This window comes from Thamnophis elegans, chromosome 6 (genome assembly GCF_009769535.1).
Source record: "Thamnophis elegans isolate rThaEle1 chromosome 6, rThaEle1.pri, whole genome shotgun sequence".
NCBI classification, from domain to species: Eukaryota; Metazoa; Chordata; class Lepidosauria; order Squamata; family Colubridae; genus Thamnophis; species Thamnophis elegans.
Genome location: NC_045546.1, coordinates 70,590,220 through 70,616,383, shown reverse-complemented (window position 1 = coordinate 70,616,383; position 26,164 = coordinate 70,590,220). Strand labels below are relative to the sequence as shown.

The window sequence follows — 26,164 nt, the reverse complement described above, 5'->3', positions numbered from 1 at the left end:
GTAAAATGTAATGGAGTGGTATAAGAGCCATGGTGGCACAGTGGTTAGGATGCAGTTCTGCAGTACTAATTCTGCTGACTGCCAGCTGCCAGTAGTTCGATTCTCATTGGCTCAAGATTGACTCAGCCTTCTATCCTTCCAAGGTCAGTAAAATGAGGACCCAGATTGTTGGGGGAAACCACTAGAAACCCCTCAGAGAGGGCTGAAAAGTACTGTGAAGTGGTCTATAAGTCTAAGTGCTATTGCTATACGGGTTTTCCAAACAGATGTTTACTCCTTTATCCTTTTCACAGTAAAAAAAACAACAACAGGTTTTACAAGAAGTAAAATCCAAGAAGTAATGCAGAATGGTTATGTAGTCTGTGCCACTGTTAACATGATTAATATAGATTTATATCAAACAGCTAGCTATTTTATAGAATTGGTTCTTCACAAAAATATCTCACTTAAATTAGATCATTATTACTGAATAATTTTATTTCAGTTACAATCTTCTTAAAACCAGAGCTATGAAGATAAAACAGTAAGTTAGTTCTAAAAATGCTAGCAGAAAACCAAAGCATTTATTATGTCTTGATTATTCATTGCTTGTATACGCTGGATAATGGTTACAAAATAAATAAACAAGCTCTTCAAATCTATTTTTCGATATAGGATTGGCCATTAAACAAAGGATGCAGCTTAAGGGTATTCAAGAACAAATGTCTACTGCATATCTTGTTCTAAACTAAACTGATCTGGCTTATTGTCCCTGGAAAATGAAAGATACTGTCCTATGCCTTCAGTGCTGAAGCTAAATCTCTAGTTTTTGTACAAAGAATGCTGAGCAGAGGGAAATTTTTATCTGTAATACCATACATTAAGATAACTGTAAAATATTTTCCCATCAGAAAATGTAATAATAATTAATAGATATTCAGAAATATTATGATAATATTATGTTCTTGTTTCAGACACTGTATAACTCCATAAAAAATGAAAAACTAGAATGGGCAATGTAAGTAATTGTTTTAAATATATATGGTAGATTATTGTCTGGTGACTGTAACCCCTACAAAGATATTGCTGTATGGATTTTGTTCCAGATATAAACAGTATGCACATCTTGGCATGAATGATAAACAATTTTAGGAGTTTGTAAAAATCATTGTTCTCAATAGTAAATATATACTGTTTTGAGAGCTCATTTTTAGAACAGTTTTCCTTAATATTATATAAACAGAAAGAGATAGCAAAGCATTATTTAAACAGACTTGTTAAAATCTATAATTCCCAAAATCCAAAGAATACAACAGAAAAATATAAATGGAGTAGTCTAATTGCTTTTTTAAATACTTTAAATGTAGTATTACGTTCAATATAATGACTGCAACTGTATTACTTACTGTAAGCATCATTTCATTTGCTGTTTGCAATTGTTTTGTATTTGTAACCAACTGTGTAACTGAGGTGTATGGTCAAGAGTTGAAATTGTTTAATTAATCTATTGCAAGACATAACAAATTAGAGCCAACGTTGGCTGACCTGAGAAAAATGAAGGAGGGTTGTACCTGGGAATCATCAAGGAAATCCTAAGGCTGTAGGCTAAATTGGGAAATCAAGTGATATCCCAAAAGGCAAGGCGAAATCTCTTCACTGTAATTGCCCTCAGCCCAACATGGATGTATCCATTCAGTCACCAAGAATTAAGTTTGGTGCAGAGACGTTCTTGTTTAATGGAACACAGATTACTGTATTGTTTTCAATGCCATCTACATCTTAGCAGCATTCTTTTTAGACTAACCTAAACTAAATGTTAATTTAGGAAAAAAAAATTCAAGGGCTTAGTAATGATTACCTCAAAGCAGAGCTAAAATAACTAAAATATTTCAAAATATTTTAGTTTGAATTTTAATACAAAGGCAGGAAAAAGAAAAGCTTTGTTCCCTCACATAGCCATTTAGTGTGGGACAATCATCATTTTTTTTTTGTCCTGGAAATCTCAACAATATTATTCTTTGTTTCATGGTACTTATGACTGTTGAAATTAATTTATGTTGGTTTTACTAAATAATCTATTTCACATATGTTTGGGAAAATATGTACAAATAGTTCTTTACTTACAACAGTTTAGTGACTATTCAAAGTTACAACAGCACTGAAGAAAGTAGCAGTAGTAGACTTATATACCGCTTCATAGGGCTTTCAGCCCTCTCTAAGCGGTTTACAAAGAGTCAGCATATTGCCCCCAACAATCTGGGTCCTCATTTTACCCACCTCGGAAGGATGGAAGGCTGAGTCAACCCTGAGCCGGTGAGATTTGAACCACTGAACTGCTGATCTAGCAGTAGCCTGCAGTGCTGCATTTAACCACTGCGCCACCTCGGCTCTTATGTGACTTATGACTGTTTTTCACACTTGCGACCATTGCAGTATCCCCATAGTCACGTGATCAAAATTCAGATGCTTGGCATCCGATTCATATTTATGACACTTGATGTGTTCTGGGGTCATGTGATCACCTTTTGCAACCTTCTGACAAGACAAGTCAGTGGGAAAGCCAGATTCACTTATACAACTGTGTTATTAATTTAACCACTGCAACAATTAACAACTGTGGCAAGAAAGGTCATAAAATGGGGCAAAACTCAAACTTAACAAATATCTCACTTGGCAACGTAAATTTTTGGTTCAGTTGTGGTCATACGTTGAGGACTACCTGTAGTCCCTGCCAGGGACATGCAGGCAGGGGAGGCTGGGCCTCACCACTGTCATGATGAAAAGAAAAAAAAAATTAAAAGGAAAAAGGCAGAGGTCGTTGCTGCCAGAGTCACAGTGGATGACTCTGCTTAGTGCTTAACTGCAGGGGGAGGCGAGATAATCACGTGCCTCCTTTAGACTATCTTTATGATCACTTGAGCAGAGTTAAGCAAGGGTTAAAAGGCGAAAAATTCCTTATGCAAAGGAGGCACGTGGTTCTCTCGCCTCCTGCTCTGGCAGCAGCAGCTCTTGCCTTTTTCTTTTTACATTTTTTACATTTTCATCATTGCGGACAAGAGGAGAGTTGAAATCCTCTGTGACACAGCTGGAAAAGGTATGTACTTTCCTCTGTTTTAGAACTTCAGGATTTAGACAAATTGAGATTATCACCTCCATTCCCTTCATTTTCATATGAGCCACTTTCTGATTCTGCAGTGTGGAATATTTCTATATTAAAAGACTTGGGCGGGGGGGTGGAAATTGGAACTTTGATGTTATATATGTTTATGGCAACAAGATTATTTTATGCACAAAAATGGAAGGACACTTTAATCCCCAAAATTGATGAATGATTGATGATTGATCAACATCCACAATAACTTACTGATGACTTTTTTGTTTTTCTCAATACTGTGTGGCATTTCCCCCCAAAATTTCTATGCTTCGGTTTAATTTTTTTATTCTTTTTTTCTTGCATCAAAGTGATGAAGATGAACTCAGGAAGTCATTATCAGAATTGGTGGATGATAAATTTGGTGCCAGTGCAAAGAAAATCACAAGGATAGTTGATGGCAGTAACCCTTTCCTGGATGCTCCCCAGGCCCAGAATGCTGTAACCTACAAGCATGGCATCCTCACTCGAAAAACCCATGCTGACATGGATGGGAAGAGAAGTAAGTCTTAACGGGACAAGAATGGTATGATGAAATAACAATTTGAGTCTATGATGCATTTATAACTGTCAGTGCAACTAAAAATGGATTAAATAATCTTTACTATTAATTAATTTTGTGGCTGTTATTAATTATTTCATAGCTTTGCACATATGAAAGCATCATCTCCATCTCCTCATTTTATATTACTATGGCAACTTTCAGGTTCAATTACCTTTTTTTTTTTGGTTAAGTTCAAACCAAAAGGATTTAAAAATCCTAGTTTCATATATCACATTAACATTAAATCCATCTTTTAATCACATTTACATACATACATACATACATACATACGTGTGTATATGTATATGTATATAAAAATAATATTCCCCTTTGATCTTATTTCTGCCTCTATTCTAGCTCTCAATGAAGAGATGTTCAATCTTCATTAAACAGCATTCCCATTCTAACCATCATCTCTTGCCCGCTTTAGTATTTCAATTCTTATTTGTTTTTTGACTTGCCTCCCAAACTCCTCCCTTGGGTCCTTGTCTACATCTTTCCTATTTAACCCAAATATTTCTTCCATCTCTACTATCTTTTGCTGCTATACCTCCCGAGGATCTGCCTAAGCCCCTATCTTCTCTTCAAAAATATCTTTCTTTTTATCGAATTCCATTTTTTTGAACTCTTAATATACAGTATATTGTCCGTTATTTGCGTCATAAGTCTTTATTGTCTTCTCCTTCTTCTCTTCTTGTTTTATTTGTTGTTTTATCTGCTCTGTCTTTTTCTCTGGACTTTCTATTATCTCCTCTATTTCCTGTGTTTTATGCTCTTTATTCATTGTCCCTTGTTGAACATTTTCTGATTTCCCCACAATGTCATACATTAAGTGTTTTTTCTCCCTGTGGTTCTTTATCAACATATCATAAGTACTTTGGAGTATCAACACCATTTCTTTTTGAAATCCACTCATCTCCCCCTGATGCAACATTTTGTCTTATTTTGATAGGTCCAAATTTTGCTCAATAGCCTGTCAGTAATCTGTCATCACCCCAAAGTCTCAATTGTCTATGACCACAAAAAGTCAGCTTAGAAACTTAGAATCCTAGCATTGCTCCTCAGGTGAATGCAATAATTATAGTTCTTTCCCACAGTCAATTTGTTCCATTTAGGTAATCCAGGAAGATTTCCAAATGTCTCCTTAAGTCCATTCTGTAAGTTCAGTCATAGATCCTTGCATTTTAAATCTCTTTCTTTAGATAATTTCTGAGTTAAACCTCCAATAATCATGAAGTAGACAGATATAGAACAGTAGATACCACAGCAGTCCTCCAGGTCTCCCCCCCTTTGTCTTATCAGTACTTCCCAAAGTTGTAGGAGTTTAGTATATATTCCATTCACCAGTAGATGGCAGCTTCAGCTTAAATTTAAATGTTGCACAAAATCTGACAGATATTTGTTTCAGTTTTTTGCAAATAGTCAATATGCAGACAAATAATTCCAGCGTTTTAAAATGCCTTACCAAAATATTGCCAATAAAGTTTAAAAATCCAAGCTTTCTATATTTTAAAGATTTTGCGTTCTCCCTTTAGTTCCTTTTGTTTTGGGTCTATAATTTTTCCCTCTGTATTATCCACTGCTTTGACATGCATTTCAAAGAGTGTCTTTTGCTGGGTTTATTTTCTTTGAGTTTAGGTTCTAGGTAAAAACAACAACAACAATCATCTCACCGAGTTCCAATCACTGTTCATCTACACCACTCCAGCACATTCTTTGTTTCTTCTGCTGCCCCAGATTCATGGCAGCCATAATGACTGCCTCTCCTTTTTGTTGTTGGATGGGAGGGAATCCCTGGGTCCATCTGGAGAGCTACTGCTCTCCACGACATGTAGGGTGCCCCTTCTTTCTTCAACACCCCTACAGGATGACTTTAGCCCCTTGGAGGACTCTCCAACAAGAAGGATTTGGTGCAAATTCACAGAGCCCTGTTCCTCATGTCCGATCTCGCTATGACGTCAAACCGCTACATGAGCTACAATGACTAGGTTTACACAAGATTCTAAGTCAAAACTAAGCCAATCACAACCAATGAAATAGTTACTATTCTTGTTTGTTAATAATTATAACTTCCATTATCAATGTACGACCATCTTTGATCTTTGATTATAATTGTTTTAAAAACTGTTTCATAAGCCCAAGTTGTAATTCAAAGGTTGCTTCAAAAGGTAACCCAATGACGAGGCTCTTAATTTATACTAATGTGTTTTGTTTCAAATTAGCTCAGTGAAAAGCCATAGTTAATGACTAATCCATACTATGAAACATACTATGATTAAAGCAAACATCATCTTAGAGCATAATCACTACCAACATGCAATTCTTGAATCCCATTGAAGAAATTTAAGACGAAGCCCTTGGAAAATACTTTCCACACCATTATTTGTAGCAGAAAGTCTTGAACTCATTTCACATAGAAAATAACTGCTGTTGGAAGAAATATCCATCTGGTTCAGTTCTAAGCTGGGATAAAGACACTGGAAACGTGGAGGCTGATTGGAAAAAGGTTAATGGTGAAAAGAACCACCAAGCACATGATCATGGTGCAGCTGACCACATAGGGTTGAGAAGGAGGGGTATATATATACCTTCTCTTGGGCTTTGCACTTGAACTTCCTGTTCCTGTGGAAGAACATGTATTCTAATGGCTGTTGTAGAGGTCATAGCTAACTTTGTAGGTTGTCCCAGGTTTGGTTGAAGTTTACTGGGTGATGCAATATCCCCAGGTGATTGTGCCATGTGGTGAGCTCCGCTACTAGATGGGTTAATCCTATTATGTCCTGGAAGGTCATGTCTTAATCCCATCACCCTGCAGTTGGAGGTCTTTTGTCTTGTAGATAGGTGTTCATATTTTCTCCTATTTATTTTTAAAGTACAGGTAGTCCTCGGGTTACAACCACAACTGAGCCAAATTTATGCTGCTAAGTGAAACATTTGTTAAGTGAGTTTGCCCATTTTACAAATTTTCTTGCCACAGTTGTTAAGTGAATTGTTGCATTTGTTAAATTAGTGAAATGGTTGTTAAGTGAATCAGGCTTCCCCCATTGACTTTGCTTGTAAAATGTGATCTCATGACCCCATGACATTGCAACCGTCATAAATGTGAACCAGATGCCAAGCATCTGAATTTTGATCATGTGATCATGGGGATGCTACAACGGCCGTAAGCGTGAAAAATGTTCATCAGTAACATTTTTGGTACCATTACAACTTTGAACAGTCACTAAGCAGGCTGTTGTAAGTCAAGGACTACCTGTATCTTTTCATATCTATTAAATTGAAAACAGGTTGAGGTTTGAGGTTCATTGGATTTATATGTAAGCAAACGTTTACATATAGTATTGATAGCTGGTTCAGTTTATTAGTCTTTTTTATCTTGTTTTTTTAATGGATTGCATCTGAAAGGACCTTTCTGTTTACATGATAATCATTAGATTAGATTAACAGAGCTGGAAGGGACATCTAGTCCAACCCCCACCCAAGCCGGAGACCCTACATCATTTTTGACAAATGGCAGTCCAGTCTCTTCCTGAAAGCTTCCAGTGATGAAGCTCCCACAACCTCCGGAGGCAAGCATCTCTATTGGTTGATTGTTCTCACTGTCAGAAAAGTTCTCCTCATTTCTAGGTTGAATCTCTCCTTGATCAGTTTCCATCCATTATTCCTTGTCTGGCCTTCAGGTTCCCTGATAAAATAGCTCAACCCCTTCCTCTCTGTAGCAGCCTCTCAAATATTGCTATCATGTCTCCCCTGGTCCTTCTCTTCACTAGACTAGCCATGCACAGTTCCTATAACTGTTCTTCATATGTTGCTGAAGTCTAAGTATATCATGCCCACAATATTTCGCTGGTCGTCTAATTTAGTCACTATGTTGAAGAATGAAATAAGATTGGTTTGGCATGATCTGTTTTTAACAAACCCGTACTGACTGCTGGTTATTACTCGTGTCTAGATGTTGGCAGATCTGTTTTTTTATTATCTTTTCCAGTATCTTCCAGAGTATTGATGTTAGGCTGATTGGTCTGTAGTTTCCTGGGTCTGGTTTTTTCCTTTTTTGAAGATGGGAACCACATCAGCTCTTTTCCAGTCCTCTGGTAGTTCCCCAGTGCTCCAGGATTTTTGGAAGATGTAGTACAGTGGTTCTGAGATGACATCTGCCAGCTCCTTTAGAAATCTGGGATGTAATCCGTCAGGTCCCGGTGATTTGTATTCATCAAGATCAGACAGGTGTTCTTTTACTATTATTTTTTTTTTGGCTTATTTTAACTTTTATTTCTAGTCTGTCTTTTACAGTTATGTTTTTGGTAGGTTGGGTTATAGTTTACTTTTGCGTGAAGACCAAAGCAAAGAATGAGTTAAGCAGCTCTGCTTTCTCTCTGCTGCCTATTATTCCTTGCCATCTTCTCTCTTTAGCGGACCGACTCTTTCCTTGATTTTTTTCTTGTTATTTATATGTTGGAAGAAACTTTTAAAAATTATCTTTGACTTTTGTTGCAAGCCTTTGTTCATTCTGAGCCTTTGCTTTCCTGACTTCGTCTTTGCAGATTCTGGCTATCTGCTGATATTCTGCCTTAATTGTGTGCCCCTCTTTCCTGTAGTCATGGGAAATATTTATCCATCTTTTTCAGCTCCAAGAGGACGAAGGGGATGGAAGAAATTTTATGCTGTGCTTAAAGGGACCATACTGTATTTGCAAAAGGTAAGGATAGTTGATAAACCCCTTTTACCACAGAAAGGTATTTTCTCAAGGCAAGGATTTCTATTAAACCTAAGATGCCCAATGGATTGATATTAAGAGAAATGTAATGTAGGAAGAAACCTACAAATCTAGTCTTAAATCATAGCTCTGGAAACTCACAAGTTTGCTTTAGAGGCAGCAACATTGTTTGTCTGGAATCAGCTAAACATTTCATTTTGTGAACCAAAGGAAAAGAAAAATACTCATAGAATAGAATAGAATAAGTTTATTTATAGGCCGCCCTTTTCCCTGAGGGGACTCAGGGCGGCTAACAACTTGTATGGGAGGGGGAACATACAATGACATATAACACAATATATAATTAAAATCGAGCAACATTCATTCAACATTCGGGTGGGGGCGGATTATACTCTTTACCCCCAGGCCTGACGGGATAGCCAGATCTTGAGGGCTGTGCGGAAGGTCTGAAGGGTGGTAAGGGTACGAATCTCCACGGGGAGATCGTTCCAGAGCTGCTACTGAAAAGGCTCTCCTCCGCGTAGTTGCCAGCCGGCACTGGCTGGCAGATGGCACTCGGAGGAGGCCTAATCTGTGAGATCTGATGGGTCGAGAGGAGGTAATTGGCAGGAGGCGGTCTCTCAAGTACGCAGATCCACTACCATGAAGGGCTTTATAGGTAGTGAGAAGCACCTTGAAGCGCACCCGGAGATCAACAGGTAGCCAGTGCAGCTCGCGGAGGATAGGTGTTATGTGGGCGAACCGAGGTGCGCCCACGATCACTCGCGTGGCCGCATTCTGAACTAGCTGAAGTCGCCGGATGCTCTTCAAGGGCAGCCCCATGTAGAGCACGTTGCAGTATTCCAGCCTAGAGGTCACAAGGGCACGAGTGACTGTCGTGAGAGCCTCCCGGTTCAGGTAGGGTCGCAACTGGCGCACCAGGCGAACCTGGGCAAATGCCCCCCTGGTCACAGCCGACAGATGGTAATCAAAGGTCAGCTGTGGGTCCAGGAGGACTCCCAAGTTGCATACATTCATGTTCCAATTTCAGAATCCAAATGGCTTGGCTAATTATCACTGCTGCCACAATACCAATGGGATGGGCTCGACCATCACAATTGAGGTTACAGACTAATAATGATATTCCAAAAAGATTGGCATGACTATGGGACTTAGGACCAATTTATTGGGAGGTGCCAATAGTTCCTCCCAGCATCTGGCGCCTCTGATATTTGGTCCCCACTACCTAAACAAAAGGCCATCTATGACCCTATTACTTATCTGACTTTCATGAACAGTACAGGCTATTCATTTTCCATATATTCAAAATGGCATTGATGCTATAGTCCCATCTTTAGTAGAGGGGCATTCCATTTCTCCCTATTTCTCCTCCTAACCATATGTCACAGAACTGTTTTGTCACAGGAGTCTCTCTCTGTGTGTTTTTTTGTGTAAAGACCTAATTAAAGGAGGATCGTTTTTGCACACAGAAGTTAACAAAAATAATCCTATCTTGTTTGAATTCCTGACAATTCAGGGGGAGGCGGTGGGGGGTGGAATCATTATTTAGGTCCCATGGCATGAATATTATCATCCAACTTCTACTTTGCCATTTACAACCAAAGTCACTAGTAACTCCAAAATTCATGTAACTCCTGTTCTATCTGGAAGGTAACATGCAGAAAATGATGCTGATAGATTTGCCCTTTGGTCATTAGCCTTGGGATACTTTATTATTATTATTATTATTATTATTATTATTATTATTATTATTATTATTAATCCCCCCACATCTACGTGATCCTGAAGCCATTCTGCAAATTGGACTGTGTTCATTATTTGGACATCATTATGCAAATAATAATTAATTCTACCTGTCTTGTTCATATTAGTAAAAATATTGAACAGATTAGTTAGATAAAAGCATACAAACTGAAATTTAATCCAGATAAAATGGAAGTAGTGAGGGTCAGGAAAATGCTGACCAGATGATGGTATACAGCTGGATTTGCATGGAACATTGGTTCTCAAGAAGGACTAAACAACTAGTCTGAGAATAAATAAACAATTTATGTGAGATGCCTCTTTTTTATTTAGCTTCTGCCTGGTTCACCAACCAACCTATATATATTCTATATAGGGAAATCTGATTATACCACAATAAGCCACATGACCTCAAGCCCTTAGCTTATAACTGAAGATTCTGACAAGGCTGAAGTACAAATTGGTTTCTCAAAGAAAGGCTGGTCATCTTTATATGTATATGGAATCCTGAGGCTAAGCTATTTTGGAGCTTCCTGATTTTTCAAAATTATCCCAATGAATTGTTGAATCCCCACTCTTGCAGATTGATGTGGAAGGAGCAGGAAATAATCCGGAGGTTTTAAATTGGTCTGCTTTGAGTCAACAGACCAGGAGACTGGGATTAACTAGGACAATGGTCTCCAATCTTGGCAATTTTAAGACTTGTGGACTTCAACTCCCAGAGTTCCTCAGCCAGCAAAGCTGGCTGAGGAACTCTGGGAATTGAAGTCCACGGGTCTTAAAGATGCCAAGGTTGGAGACCACTGATCTAGGAAGCTGAGAAATGGACTTGTAATGTAAGGATGGAAAGAAGAAAGTAATGAAGAAAAGGAAGAAGGAATGTGAAGCATGGTATGGTAATCTGGTAAAGAACACGGAACACAGTGAGAAAAGAACATGAAGTATGTAGACGAGCAGAAAATATAGACCAGGAAAAGAAGGAGTGAGGAAGATAGAGGAGGGAAATGTTGGAATACAGAAAGAAAGGACCAAAAGTTCTGGTGAATGGGGAGGAGGAAGAAAATGAAAGAAAGTAGGAAAGGAAGAAAGAAAACACATATAGGAATCATTAAATGTCTCAGTTTGGGGAGGAATGTATGAGTGAGATACTTGATGTCAAATTCTTTGGAGGGTGGAGACGTTTATGCCTATATCATCATAACATCTGAGAAAGATCTCCATAAGAAGAGAAGGACAATTGCAGTGCCGTGGGAAAGGCAGGGAGGGGAGGCAATTAAAGATTCTGGAGACTGAAAATATCACTGTCACCATCCTTGCTTTGGTTGCCAGAAGATTTTATGATTACCGTGGCTGACTCGCGTGAATAAGCACTGGAGAAGAGGAAGCCTATCATCACCCAGCATCACCATATCTCTGGCAAGAAGAGACTGATGAAATATGGTGAAGAAGGAGAGCAGGAAGTCTTAACCATCAGGATTGGATTACCATGTTATACTGTTTATCACCATCGTTGAAGATTAACTAATTAAATAGACATGCGCTGTTCCATAGCACCTTACAACACTCTCTAAGCAGTTTATAAAACCAGCATTTTGCCCTCAACAATCTGGGCCCTCATTTTACTGACCTCGGAAGGAAAGAACACTGAGTCAACCTTGCCATCCCAATTGAAGATCACGTCCCTCCAATAATAGCAATCTTCCATTTCTGAGAATTATCCATTATTTCATCCAAATTAGTGCCGAGGCCTGGTAATAAAGCTCTCAATCCGGCAGCCCAAAGCCTTGTATAGTTGTCTTCTTTGATGCACATTTAGCTGTTAAATTCCCAAGTATTTTACTTTCTTAACTACCTGAAGATCTATTTTCTTTGTCAATTCATTTTTCTGTTTATCTGTAAGATTTTTAGCTAGTATTTGGTAGGCAGCTATCTTGTCACCCCTAATCTTTCCTTTCACTGGTTTAGACCAGTGGTGGGATTCAAATAATTTAACAACCGGTTCTCTGCCCTAATGACCAGCAGGGTAGGTGGGGCTTGGTGGTTATGTTACTGGGTGGGCATGTCCAATTCAACATCACTCACGTTGATGGGCACTTCACCTTAGCTGTTACAATGTAATAAGAGTTAACCAGAGAGGCAGTTTCTGTAAGCAGGGCAGAAAAGATTAGGCTAGAAACAACACCAGAATGTTTCCTTTCTGCCTTCCTTATAGGATTAGCCCTGTAAAGAGGAAAAAAAACAAAATGAGATTTCTTCCAACAACCGGTTCTCCAAACTGCTTAGAAAGTTACCAGCCGGTTCTCCCAAATAGGTGCGAACTGGCTGAATCCCACCACTGGTTTAGACATGCTTTAACAATTCATCATACAGTTCAGACTACTTTTCATTTGTATTGCTCTTCTTTGCACTCTTTCTAGGGTCTCAACATATTTTTGTATTGGGATAACCAAAACTGGACTCACTATTCCAAATGTGGTCTTACCAGTGCAGTATAAAATGGTACTAACACTTCTCGTGATGTTGATTCTATCCCTCTGTTGATGCAGTCTAGGCCTTAAGGTTAAGATGCAGTCTAGGTTTTAACATTTTAAGAAGCTGCAGGGTTATACTTAAATTCCTGTCCACCAGGATTCCTAATTCCCTCTCCCAGTTACTGCTGTTGAGCCAGGTATTTGTCTGTGTATTTGGTTTTTCTTGCCTAAGTGTAAAACTTTCTTTTCCTGCCACTGAATTGTATTTGCTCATTTAAATCATGTGTGAATCATTTTATGTTATTTTATCACTTTATTTTGTTTATTTCCGTAACGTATCATTATTCCTTTGGAGCCACTGATGTAGTACACAGATGAGCAATAAAACAATTTGCACAACATAATCTGCAATAAAATTAAGTAATAAAAGACACAAATATAGATTAGAAAAATGTAAAGCAAAAGCTATTAACCAGTATATTTGAAGGCAATTTTTCATGGAGACACTCTGAAATTATGCAGGAAATAACCCTTTCAAAGTAATTATCTGAAGCTAGGCAGTACAGGAACAAATCATACTTTCCCCAGGAATGTTTTTCATTATATAACCAGAATATATAATTTGAAAGCTTTCTGTCCTCAAATAGCAGTATGTGTCTGCATTTATTTAGCTTGAATAAGAAAATTTAAAGTAATGAATTTCTATTTATTTACATTATAACAAATGTTGCTACCCCACCTTTAATTTTTGTTACCATATAATTTTCCCACTTATTGTCTGTTACCTCCATGCATGTAACTCACTGATTAAAATTCAAAAACTGATTTTTCTACAGCAAGTGACAGGAAACATGGATCAAGGAGATAGTTGCTATTCCTGCTGACAGGCCATGACATTTTCCAAATACTTGTATTGTATTGTATTTATTTGTCTTGTATGCCGCCCACTCCCGAAGGACTCCGGGCGGCTCACAATAGACAAGGGAAAGGGGATAAATAGACAAGGACAAAGACAACACTTTAAAAAACACGACATTCACAATTTCCGTGGGGCTGGATGTTTCACAAGCCCCCCGGCCTGCTGGAGCAGCCAGGACTTGGTGGCTTTGCGGAAGGCCAGGAGGGTAGTAAGGGTCTGGATCTCCATGGGGAGGTCATTCCAGAGGGCTGGAGCTGCAACAGAGAAGGCTCTCCCCCGGGGAGTCGCCAGCCGACATTGGCTGGCAGATGGAATCCGGAGGAGACCTAACCTGTGAGATCTGATCGGTCTGAGGGAGGTAATCGGCAGGAGGCGGTCTCTCAGGTACCCAGGTCCGATGCCATGTACTTGATACCCCTCATTTCCAAGCGGAAGTGGAAAGTGGAAAAAATGCTAGGAAATAATGTAGCAGTAAAAACAAGGAACATGAAGAACTGCACATTGGGGTAGAACTATAATGTTTCAGTACTATACTGTCCAAAGATGGTAGAAAATGCAACTCAAGAGTTTTGATCAGAATCATCCTTGAAATTAAACTTGAAATGAACTCATCATAGATAAATTAATCAGTAACAATGGAATATTCTGCTGGATCTTTAAGAAGGAACAATTACAAACCAGATGTGAAGTTTCCAAGAGCTGACCTAATTAATTTACGAGTCTTGAGACAAAGTTCAAAAAAACCCTATTCATTTATTAGGACTAACATCTTGCACAAACTTCTGTGGAGCCGAAACTAAATCCCACTTAATGGCGTCTGAAGTTTACCCCTGTGTCCCCTCCCCTCTGCCTGAAGTTATGAATCACATTCTCCAACAGGACGTTACGGCAGGGTTCTGGACATGCACATTCACATCCCAGTTACAGAAATATGAGACTTTTTACTCTGGCCAAAAGTATGCATGGCATTTTCCCCCCCTCTCAAGTTGATAGTAGTCATGGAAACACTTTAGACGTTGACATCAGATTTATATTTCCAGTATGCAAGTTTGTATACTATACTGGCTTTCTAGTTTGAAGCAGAGGTGGTATTCAGCCGGTTCGGACCAGTTCTGGCAAACTGGTAGCAGAAATTTTGAGTAGTTTGGAGAACTGGCAAGTACCACCTCTGGCTGGCCCCGTCCCTCCCCTTCCAGGAGTCCCCACGTGCCCCATTTTGGCTCCCAGGTAAGTGCAGGGAGGCCCACTAGGCACAAAACGGGGTTTGGATGGCTGAGGCTGCGGAATGGGGATTTTGCAGCATCCTTCCCCTGCCACACCCACCAAGCCATGCCCACCATGCCCACCAAGCCACACCCACAGAACCAGTAGTAAAAAGAGTTGAATCCCACAGAAATCCTTTATAGCCACTAAGACCTTTATTCATCTGAGAGATTGTTTTAATTGTGTGTGGTTTGTGTTTCTTTTTCTGTGCCTCTCGGTGTGTGTGATTTTAATATTTCTATCATCTAATATATAAATATAAGAAAACTTTGTTTATGTTTAATCTGAAAGAGCTATCAAATCTGATTAAAACACACCACATAACGCAGCGGTTCTCAACCTGTGGGTCGCGACTCCTTTGGGGGGGTCGAATGACCCTTTCACAAGGGTCACCTAAGACCATCAGAAAACACATATTTTTGATGGTCTTAGGAACCGAGACACCTGCGTGCCAGTATTTGGAGCCAGGGGAGCTGTGGGCAGCAGCAGGCGCTGCCTTGTGAAAGGGAGGGGCTACCTGACAGGAGCAGTGGAGCGAGGACAACCGGTGCCCAGCCAATTGCGACATGAGAGGCACCAGTGGACTGATCAGATGGCTGTGCTTGATGAGGGGAGGGGAGGAGTGAGACTGGAGTGCCTGAGCGCCAGGAGACCTGTTGGTCTCCGGGTGCACTTCAAGGTCTTACCACCTATAAAGCGCTCCATGGTAGTGGATCTGGCTATTTGAGAGACCGCCTTCTGCCAATTACCTCCCTGCGTCCCATCAGATCGCATAGAGTTGGCCTCCTCCGTATCCCATCCGCCAGTCAGTGCCGACTGGCGACTACTCGGAGGAGAGCCTTCTCTGTTGCGGCTCCGACACTATGGAACAATCTCCCCGTGGAGATTCGTACCCTCACCACCGTCCAGGCCTTCCGCACAGCCCTCAAGAACTGGCTAGCCCGTCAGGCCTGGGGATAATCTTATTTTCGCCCCTCCCGAATGCTGAGTGAATGTTGAGTTTTACTGTCTAATTTACTTTGTGCACATCTCTTTTTGGTATTGTCCTACACTCCCCTTCCCTTTTTTGATTGTAAGCCGCCCTGAGTCCCCTCAGGGAAAAGGGCGGCCTATAAATAAACAAATCAAATTCAAAATCAAATTCAAATCAAATTCAGAGGTGGCCGGCTGAGCTCGGTCTCCCAGCAGCGAGGGGATGGGAGGGGACACCGGGAAGAAGGAGCTGAGAACCGAGGCAGGAAGGATGGCGACAATATCCTTTCAGTCCACAGCCTCCTCGGAGACTCGGAAGTTCACGTGGACATTCTGCAGCAGTTGGCTCCAGAAGTTCGGGTTTTCCCTTTTCTGTAAAAACTTCCGTCCATTCACAAGGAGACCCACCTTCGTTCCCTTCCGGCGATATCTATGAATGAATGAGTGGTTGGAAAACTTGGGGGCGAGAGGATTCCAGGAATTTAGGAACGGAGGGGAAAAAAGATAGCCATCACAAAACATCTTCAGCAGACACTGAAAAAAAATAAAGCACTACATCTTTTTAGTTTTAAGCTTCCATGCTTAGAATAGAATGGAATGGAATAGAAAAATGGAATGGGAAAGGGAATAGGAATGAAATAGGAATAGGGTGGAATAGAATACAACAGAATAGAATAGAACAGAACAGAATAGAATAGAATAGAATAGAATAGAATGAAATAGAATGAAGAAGGAATAGAAATGTTTATTGGTGAAGTGCGATAAGACACACAAGGAATTTGTCTCCAGTGCATCAACTCACAGTGTACATATAAACAGCAAGTAATAATAGGTCATAGGTCATAATAATAGTTACCATCATTAGTTACAAACAACAATTGATAAATCATAAAGAACCAGTAAGACAAGATGAAAAATAGGAGGAGATATCAAACCTAGTACTTTATTTCTCTTTGACTCATTTTTTTTACTGTCTTTCTTCCCCATTTTATTTTTATTTTGTTACCAACTGAAATGTTTCATGGACTTTTTGTAAAGGTTAGAGGTTATATTATATTGTATTGTATTGTATTGTATTGTATTGTATTGTATTTATTATATTATATTATATTATAATATTATATTATTATATTATATTATATTATATTATATTATATTATATTATATTATATTATATTATTATATATATTATTTTCATTAGCAAACAATTTCACAATATATAATTACATATTATTTTTGTGATTAATCACTATGCTTTAATTATGTTCAATTCATAATAATGAAAATACATCCTGTATATCATTACGATTCATAACAGTAGCAAAATTACAGTTATGAAGTAACAACAAAAATAATTTTATGTTTGGGGATCACAACAACATGAGGAACTGTATTAAAGGGTTGCAGCATTGGAAAGGTTGAGAACCACTGACATAATGGAATTGTTAGTGATTATTTATGTTTGAAGGATTCGGTGATTCTTACTTAAGATTTTAGAAAGTATGAATGGTAGCTAATTGTTCAACATAACTCTTAATATACAGATAAGAATTATCTAAATGTCACCAGTCATATCACAGAGAGATATGTGGCATATATCCAAGAGCCAAGAAATACCGGACAGTATCTACATTTCTAAAGATTTTTCAATGAGGAACAGAAATATCAAGAAGAATGGAGATTATGCATGAAATACTACTCTCATAAATGCAGCAATCATATGAAACAACAATTAAATGTGAAGACATTAGTAGGAATGCAATGCCTTAAGAGCATATGGGAATACTAGTTTAATATCTTCAGGTACCATCTGTCAGGTTTCCTAAAAATGCCCTAATTGATTCATGAATATTGAGCCAAGTTTCAATTCAAAACCAATCCTTTATTAGGAGCATCATTAGGCAAGGTCTTTCGCAGTCAGATCTAAGCTTTGTTTGAGTTATAGCTGAACTTTACCCTGTTCCTCCCCTCCCCTCAGACTGTGTCATAAATCACATTTCCAAAAGGGAGCATCAAATAGTACAATAGCATCACACAGCCTAATTCCAGTATATGTTATTGTGTAGAATTGTGTAGCCAATTTTTACCACATTGAATTAATAAACTTTTTTTTTGAGAACAACAAAGTGCTTGTCTTCTGTACACATTTTACTTTTAGACCTTGGTTAACATGAAAAGTAAAAATATTACACTGTTCATTCACTTGCCATGTGTGAATCACTGCATTGATTAACTCATCAATACATCAGTCCCTCTTTTTTACCCCAGGAAAAACTTATTTGTAACAAAATGCATCCCTGCTTCCTCATCATATATCACATGTATTAAAAATGCAACATTATACCTTGCAACCTGCATTTATTGAATTTGCTTCTTTTTTAAAAATTGTGCAGTATATAGCACTTGTCAACCACAGTCCCAGGCCTGCATACACAAAATTTATTTTAAAAAAACTTGCATGCTGTATACTTATAATTTGAAATAAATCCCAAAAAATGGATTCAGTAATTGCTGGAAGAGTATTCAAAACTGAATTCCTTTATGCATTCCTCTTGTGACTATCATCTGATTCTGCTCTTTCCTATTTCTTTTTATGGTCTTCATTGGATTGGAGTCTCAGACTTTTTAAAGGAAAATCTGGGGAAATATCTTTCAGCAGATATAAAGGGTCATTTCCAAACAGTTATGGATGAACTGTTGTTTCTTTTTTGTCACAGGATGAATATAAACCTGATAAAGATCTTTCTGAAGTAGATCTAAAGAATGCTATTCGCATTCATCATGCCTTAGCCACAAAAGCCTCGGATTATAGTAAAAAATCCAATGTTCTGAAACTGAAGACAGCAGACTGGAGAGTGTTTCTCTTCCAAGCTCCGTGAGTACCACAGGAAAGATTAGTCAGGATTATTAGAACTTGGGGTGACTTATTTGAGATGTTGTTTTTACACCTTCCAAAGGCTCTGGGGATCTGATGACTTTGCCATAGAAACTGGGGAACTAAAAGGGAAAAAAGGACATATTCAGCCTGGCAGAAGCGTAACTCATCTGTTTCAGTTTTTAGGTTAATGAAAAGCTGAACAATTATGGTTTGTTTGTAAATTTAAGTGACATGATCTTGGAGGCATCTGGGACCTCAAAAATGGAGCCTGAGATCCATGGATTGTGTCTCCTCAGTTACAAGCTCTCTTTTAATATAGCAAAGTCTCACGATCACATTAAGGTTCTTATTACAATTGACAACACCATCAGATCTTACTGTTCAAGAAATGAAAAATATCGTATTATTATCAAGCTCTGGGGAAATCAGGAGATTCAGGCAGTTCAATGAGTATAAAGATTTATTGCAAGCTTAAGCTCTCTGCAAGATTCTGACCAACTAGCAGTCAAGGGAAATGAGTGGGAGATAAGAAAGGCATTCAAACTGGATTGGATTTAGATCTTGTGGTGTGCCAGGACTTGTGACATATGACACATTTGACCTCTCCCTCAGGCTCAGCCTGGTCGTCTCCTACAATTACTATGTAATTAGCATTAGAAGCCATTATCTGAAGACAAAGACAGTTCTATAGTACTCAGGACTATGTTATAAATACTGTATAAAATAAAATATTTATATATAGGCAAAGACTAATTGTTACATATAATAAAGAGGCAAATCTAATCTATAAATTTCCTAGATTGTAAACATTGAGAATCTATCTTCCCAATGTTTACAATCTATCTTCTTCAACATTAATTAGTTTATCTTCTTCAACATTAAAAGAAAAAAGAATATAAATCTCAACATAATTGTCAGGTTCCATAAATTATGTCCATATATATGTGTGTGTGTGTGTGCTGCCAAAGTCTAGCATGTGTGTTAATGAATCCATACTTGCAGAAAAAAATATTACCTATTCTGACCCCCCCCCCTCTTCAACACCAAAGCACACCGAGACAAAGATACTTCAAGGATTTATTAACACACGTGCTAGACCTTGGCAGCAATCCAGCACAGACTAACCTTGGCAGCAATCCAGCCTGCCAAGCTAGCCACGATAGCTTCTCCAGCTCTAGTAAATACGTTGATTCCTGCAACGAGCATGTGGAAAGTCATTCCTTTTATAGTCTTGAGAGGAACCTAATTACCACCAGCTGAGTTCAGTTATCTCCTGTAACTGCGTAACTGTTCTTTATGCCTATTAGCCCTCCATTGCTGGGCATCCAGGACCAACTCCCTTGTCTCCTCCCCACTGCTCCAATGCATGATGTCAGGATTACACTCCCTTGTCTCCTCCCCACTGATCCAAGGCTCAGGCGCAACCTGGTGGCCAATCAGTCTCTCTGCGCCCTGTTTGGAGTCGGAACCCTGTCCAGGGTCCTCCACATCCTCCAGGGCCGACTCATGGGGCCCCTCGCTGTCGGGATCTGGTGGCAGCTCCAACGACTCCTGCTGGGCCACAACAATTAGTGATATGAAAAGAGAAAGGCATTCCACTTGACATAATAGGTTAGTTCAGTACCAATCATCAATTCCCCTTTTCATACTAATGGCACAGTAAATGTCTTTCTCTGGGTGTCTATGTTTCTGACCATTTGACTTTCAATGCTGCCTGCTTTCCATAGAAGTAAAGGAGAAATGCTATCATGGATCCTGAGAATAAACTTGGTAGCTGCCATTTTTTCTGCCCCTGCATTTCCAGCTGCTATTTGCTCCATGAAGAAGTTCTGCCGGCCTCTTTTGCCCTCTTCATCCACTAAACTCTGTCAGGTAAAACTGAAATGTGTGTACATAGGGTGGCCTGGAATTCAGGCAAGCACTGAATGAACTATACATTTTTTTTGCAAGAGAAGGATTTGCATCCCAAATCATAGAAGGCCTCAAAGATTAAAGAAGGCAAATCACTACTGCTCCCTCTTTACATGCCTTGCCTGGTCTGTTTTATGATGAAGGCAGGAGGCAGTGAACTGAAATACTGCCTAAGAGGAGTTTCTTTCCATATCTTATGTAATGTATGCCACCTTTTTATTTAAAATACTTATAACCTGACTAAGATAACTATGCTACGCTACGCTATGCATATTATATAATTTGAAAGCAGCAAGAATAATGATACATTTTGAAATATTTTTGAAATCAATCAGGCACACACATTCGTTAAAATAAAATGGTTTGATTCTACAGAAGGGATGAATTAACATTTCTTACCTATCAGGAAGAACAGCTACAGTCCCACGAGAATAAAATGAGGCAAATTACAGATGAATTAACTGAACATAAACTGCATCCTGTAGTGAAATGCCTGAAGTCAAAAGAGGCTGAAGAATATCGTTTGAAGGAACATTACTTAATATTTGAGGTGAGTCTTCTTTCTATCTTCTACAGTAGTTGGCAAATGATGTTTGTCAGTAGAAGAACTAATTAACTTGATGAAATTTTGGACATGCACAAAAGCATCTGACAACTGGGCATCATAATCTACTTCTATGATTAAGCAAAGGCTGTTTCCTAATTGAGAAAGGAAGTTATGTCCTTTCAGGATTCACTATATTTTCTTTAGAGCAGTGTTTCTCAACCTTGGCCACTTGAAGATGTCCGGACTTCAACTCCCAGAATTCCCCAGCCAGCATTCGCTGGGGAATTCTGAGAGTTGAAGTCCGGACATCTTCAAGTGGCCAAGGTTGAGAAACACTGCTCTGGAGGAATCAGGAATAATATTCAAATTGTAAAAGACATAAATATATCTATGATTTGCATGATCCATGCCAGCTAATTGTTTATTTATTGCACATCTAAATAATTTTGGGCCAGATAAATATGTTTCATTCTATTTTGCTGCTCTCCACAGAAAAACCGATATGAGACATATATCCACCTCCTATGTGCAAAGATAAAGGCTGGGACAGATGACCTGGAAAGAATTGAAACCAACCTCTTCGCAATGGAGACCCAGGATAGTTCTTTGAGGAAGACTTGTTCCAGTCCTTCTATAACCCAAGGGCAGTTGTCTGTTGAAAGCAGTAAGGCAGAAAAAGACACTCTAGAGCCAAATACTTCACACACAGGGAGTCAATAAGAGAGAGCTGGTTCTCCTTATCTGCAATCCGTGAGCACAATAGTTTCTCAGATATAGAATTACTTCAATAGAAAGAATTCAAAGGTATTTTAGTTTACACTAATTCTATTCTGGTGCTTATGTTTTTGGAATTAGGGCGCCCATGTTGGTTTTCCTGAATGAATATGCAATAAAAGGGCAAATTTCCCATAGAAGGGCTGCATAGGTCTTTGGCCCACTGCTTGTCTTTGTGAGTACTTGCATTTTCCAATGAACAACATGTGTGAAACTATGATAACATGAGCCGAGGTGGCGCAGTGGTTAAAAATGCAGCACTGCAGGCCACTTCAGCTGACTGCAGTTCTGCAGTTCGGCTGTTCAAATCTCACCGGCTCAGGGTTGACTCAGCCTTCCATCCTTCCGAGGTGGGTAAAATGAGGACCCGGATTGTTGTTGGGGGCAATATGCTGACTCTGTAAAACTGCTTAGAGAGGGCTGAAAGCCCTATGAAGCGGTATATAAGTCTAACTGCTATTGCTATTGCTATAACATGGGAAGCCAACTGAATTCATTTCTTTGCTTGTTTGTTTTTAAATATGAATGAAATGGTGGTTTCACAGCCCTTGCAATAGACTTACAAAGAAAACTATTGAAACAGTGGGAAGATTTTTATTCATTGCTGATAAGACATTCTGGACTGGACAGGGTATCTGTTGAATCACATTTCCACATGAATTGTAAAAACTATATTACTTATACCTGCCTACTGCCAAACACAGGTGTAGTTGGTTTCAGATATATAAATTGCAATCTAACATTTGCCAAAACAATAGCAGGAATAAAATTCCTTTAATATACAGGGAACTCTTAGCAAGACTAAGTAATGTTTTGAAAAGGTACTAGTTTTTTTTCCCTTTCTATTTCTAACAAAGTTCCATCTGACTTGCTGCAGTAAAAGCTGCTGTTGCTATGCTCTCAGCCTCTGTAAATAGCCAATTCACAGCTCTTGTCCCTGTTCCTTTTGCTTCTTCTTCCTGGCCATCCAAGCATCTGCAAGATAACCTATGTGTGTGATGACCGTAGAAAACTGAGTTGCAGTCACAGATAGTTGTACATGTTCCATTTTGCTGTAGGCATAAATATACTTGCATAATGGGATGTTGTGCTTCTGTTCCTTTCTTGCTGTGATAAATGTGGTTTTTAAGACCTCCAGCACTTTATTTATGGATTGATTCATGATCATCTTTTTTTCTATACATTTTTCACAGTCAATCAAGTTCCAGTTTTAAAGGATCTTGTAGCTGCTAATTACAGTAATTTACAGTTTATATTTTTGCAGCTTTTTAAAATAAAGATAATAAAGAGATTTCTTTGAATTCTCACAGCTTTGGAGAATTTATAAATGATTGAGTTTCCATATTTCTTACCACCGAGGGATATCACCCTCTTTGTCACCAAATTTTTAACCATCATTTTTGTATAGTTTGATAATTTTATTTGAAAGAATGCACTAAGAATTATGTACAAATAAATAATAAAACTGTTAATAAAGAAAATTCATTTAAAGCTCCATTTGGTATTTTGATTATTTTTAACTATTCAGTAGAATATTTATCCTTATTTAATGATCCTTGGGGGAGATATACTGAAACAGGAAGTGGTACTATTCACTCAATTATAGATGTAGTAACCACTGTGGCACGACAAAACCGCGCTCGACTAAGCCACGCCCGATTAAACCGCATCGCTGACGTCATCAACAGGGCGACAACAGCGAGCGTGGAGAAAGAAGGGCGCTTTAAATAGCGCTTTGAAAGCAAGCCGATTCAACTTAAGGTAAGGGTTACGTTTAGGGTTAGCTTTAGGGTTAGGTTTAGGGTTAGGTTAAGGGTTAGGTTTAGGGTTAGGGTTAGGTTAAGGGTTAGGATTAGGTTTAGGGTTAGGTTAAGGGTTAGGATTAGGATTAGGTTAAGGGTTAGGTTTAGGATTAGGTTTAGGGGGTTAGGTTTAGGTTTAGGGGTTAATTTTAGGTTTAGTGTTTACAGCGTGCTTCTGTCTCCGTGCTGTTGTCGCCCTGTTGATGTCAGCTACGCGGTTTCGTCGAGCGCGCTTTAGTCGAACGCGGTTTTGTGGTGGAACCAGTAACCACAAGTAGATACAGACTGCCAATAAAGGAGTGATGACTTCTCTTGATGATTATGGCTGATACAGAATACAATGACATTTCTCTTTTTGGCCCCAGTTGACTGGGATTTTCATTTGTAATTAAATTATTCCATTTTGTGTAATTTGCAGATCTAATAAGTATTCCACTTGTTCATCAAAATCATTAGCAAAACGTTGATAAGTACAGGAACAAAGACTGAGCATCCCACTTTATACCTTCTTTCAATTTGATAAGGAATAATTTACTTGTCATACCATTCGAGTAGATTTCATTAGCTCCATAATTAGAATGTCATGGAATATTTAGTCAATTTTTTTTTGTCTTTTAATGACCCCATAATCCCTTGCATTGGGTTGGAGTCAGGGCAACTGAATGAAGCTGAGCGTTTACTCTCTGTATGCCCTTCCTGTTGCCAAGTGCAGAGTTCAGAGTGGATAATTTCACATTGTCCCCAGAGAGAGAAATATCTGCTGCTACCTAGGATTGAACTTACAGCCTCCTGATTGTGAGGCAAGAGCTCCACCTCTAGGCCACTGCACCACCCATGGGTCATGTTGTGGCCTGTCAGCTGTTGGCCTCTCCAGCAGCCAAATCAAATGAGGAGGCAGTGTGGGAGTCGGGGCCAGCATCAAGGCAATCTGAGAGCTCAAAGGGGGAAGAGGGAATGGAGCTGTCAGAGACAGAGACAGTCTTGGCCGTTCATCAGCCCTTAGATGGAGAGTGAACATCCCCCAGGTCTGGAGGTGACTGATGTCCCCATCTGGACACCTGAAGAGGAGGAACAGCTGGATCTAGTGCCTGATGCATGGATGCACAGAAGGCAGGGAGGAGGAGAGCAGTGGGAATCTATGGCTGGCCCTCAGGACAGAAGAGCCACCACTGCTAGCTAAGCCCCACCCTAGCTCTGGGGATAAAAGACAGGGGGTGGAGATGAATAGGTGTGGCAGACAACTATTTGTCTCACTGTCATCAGCCACTGATAGCCTGAACTTCTGAATCCTGCCTGGACCTTATCAGATTTTTTTCTTGGAATCTGTGGCGCTGAAAATCAGGCGCACTTTCTGAGTGTGTGTGTGTGTGTGTGTCTGCTGCTGGAAGAAAGTGAGCGCACCTTCCAGGACTTATTTTGCGAGTGTAGGGAGTGAGACAAACTCCTGGTGTGTTGGGGCTATTTCAGGGGGAAAGGTGGCAGGTATTGCTTTCCACAAGCACTTGAGAGACTTTGTTAGCCTGTTGTGAGAGAGGGAGAGACTTTGCCAGATCTGCTGGCACTCCTAATAAAGGGAACATTTAGTTAAATACAGAAAGCTTGTCATGTTTGGGATCCAGATCAGAACAGGTTACTTAGCCAAATGCTTTACTCAAATTAAGAAGTACATTTCCATAGTAAGTTAGCCAATTGAATACGAGATAATGTTATTCTCCATGATTTATTCTTGAGAAGAATTTATTTCTGATAAATTACCATAGAGTTTTCATTGAATTTAAAGTTCACCCTCCTTATATTCTGGTATAGAATCTTTGCAGATATCAATGTCATACTAAGTGGACTACAAATCCTCCCTTGTTTCTTTCTGAGACAAAATAATTTTCTTCCTCCAGTCTCCTAGTGTCATCCAATCTCTTTCTCTCCAATAAAAAAATCTTTAAGCCATTGATTTATTAATGCGACATTCCAGTAATATTCTTTATTTTAAAAAAGGGGGAATTGAAATACAGTAAAATTCGAAACATTCCAAACATATTCTGATTCTGGCAATTTTAAATTCAAGACATTGCTATCTGGACCAAATTCTGAAATCAAGAGATGCTTTAATGTAATGAATTGTTAATTCACAATTTTAGGGAAGCCAATTGTTGATGGTTCAAGTACTTGACTGGCAACAAGCTAACCTAAAATTATATCACAACTTATTTGCCGATAAATGTATCAACTGCTGAGTGAAGGCAGCAATACTAAGAGGCAATCAAAATTACTTACTTTGTTTAAAAATCTCTGATAAATGTTTATCAAATAATTATGAACAGCAACCATAAAGAGCAGAACTGAAACCATCTCCAGGACCGAGTAAGTTTTTTCCTAGGAACTTTCAACCTGAAACCAAATACAATAGCCTTTGAGTTGTGAATGCAATGGACCCTACTCATTATGGTTATAAAGTTAATTTTAAATGAATGAACCTTTCCCTCCACTCCCCAAAGC

The 26,164-nt window shown here is 39.0% G+C and overlaps 1 protein-coding gene across 1 annotated transcript in view; it reads left to right on the top strand.

Moving 5' to 3' along the window:
- The window catches only part of PSD2 (pleckstrin and Sec7 domain containing 2), an 82,571-nt gene extending 60,756 nt beyond the window's left edge, over window positions 1-21,815 (top strand). The window contains exons 8-14 of the mRNA XM_032220448.1: window positions 954-997; window positions 3,442-3,632; window positions 8,303-8,373; window positions 18,477-18,634; window positions 20,365-20,509; window positions 20,955-21,098; window positions 21,588-21,815. Of these exons, the coding sequence (XP_032076339.1) occupies window positions 954-997; window positions 3,442-3,632; window positions 8,303-8,373; window positions 18,477-18,634; window positions 20,365-20,509; window positions 20,955-21,098; window positions 21,588-21,815 (981 nt within the window). The remainder of the gene's footprint in view (window positions 1-953; window positions 998-3,441; window positions 3,633-8,302; window positions 8,374-18,476; window positions 18,635-20,364; window positions 20,510-20,954; window positions 21,099-21,587) is intronic.
- The last annotated feature ends 4,349 nt before the right edge of the window (window positions 21,816-26,164 follow it).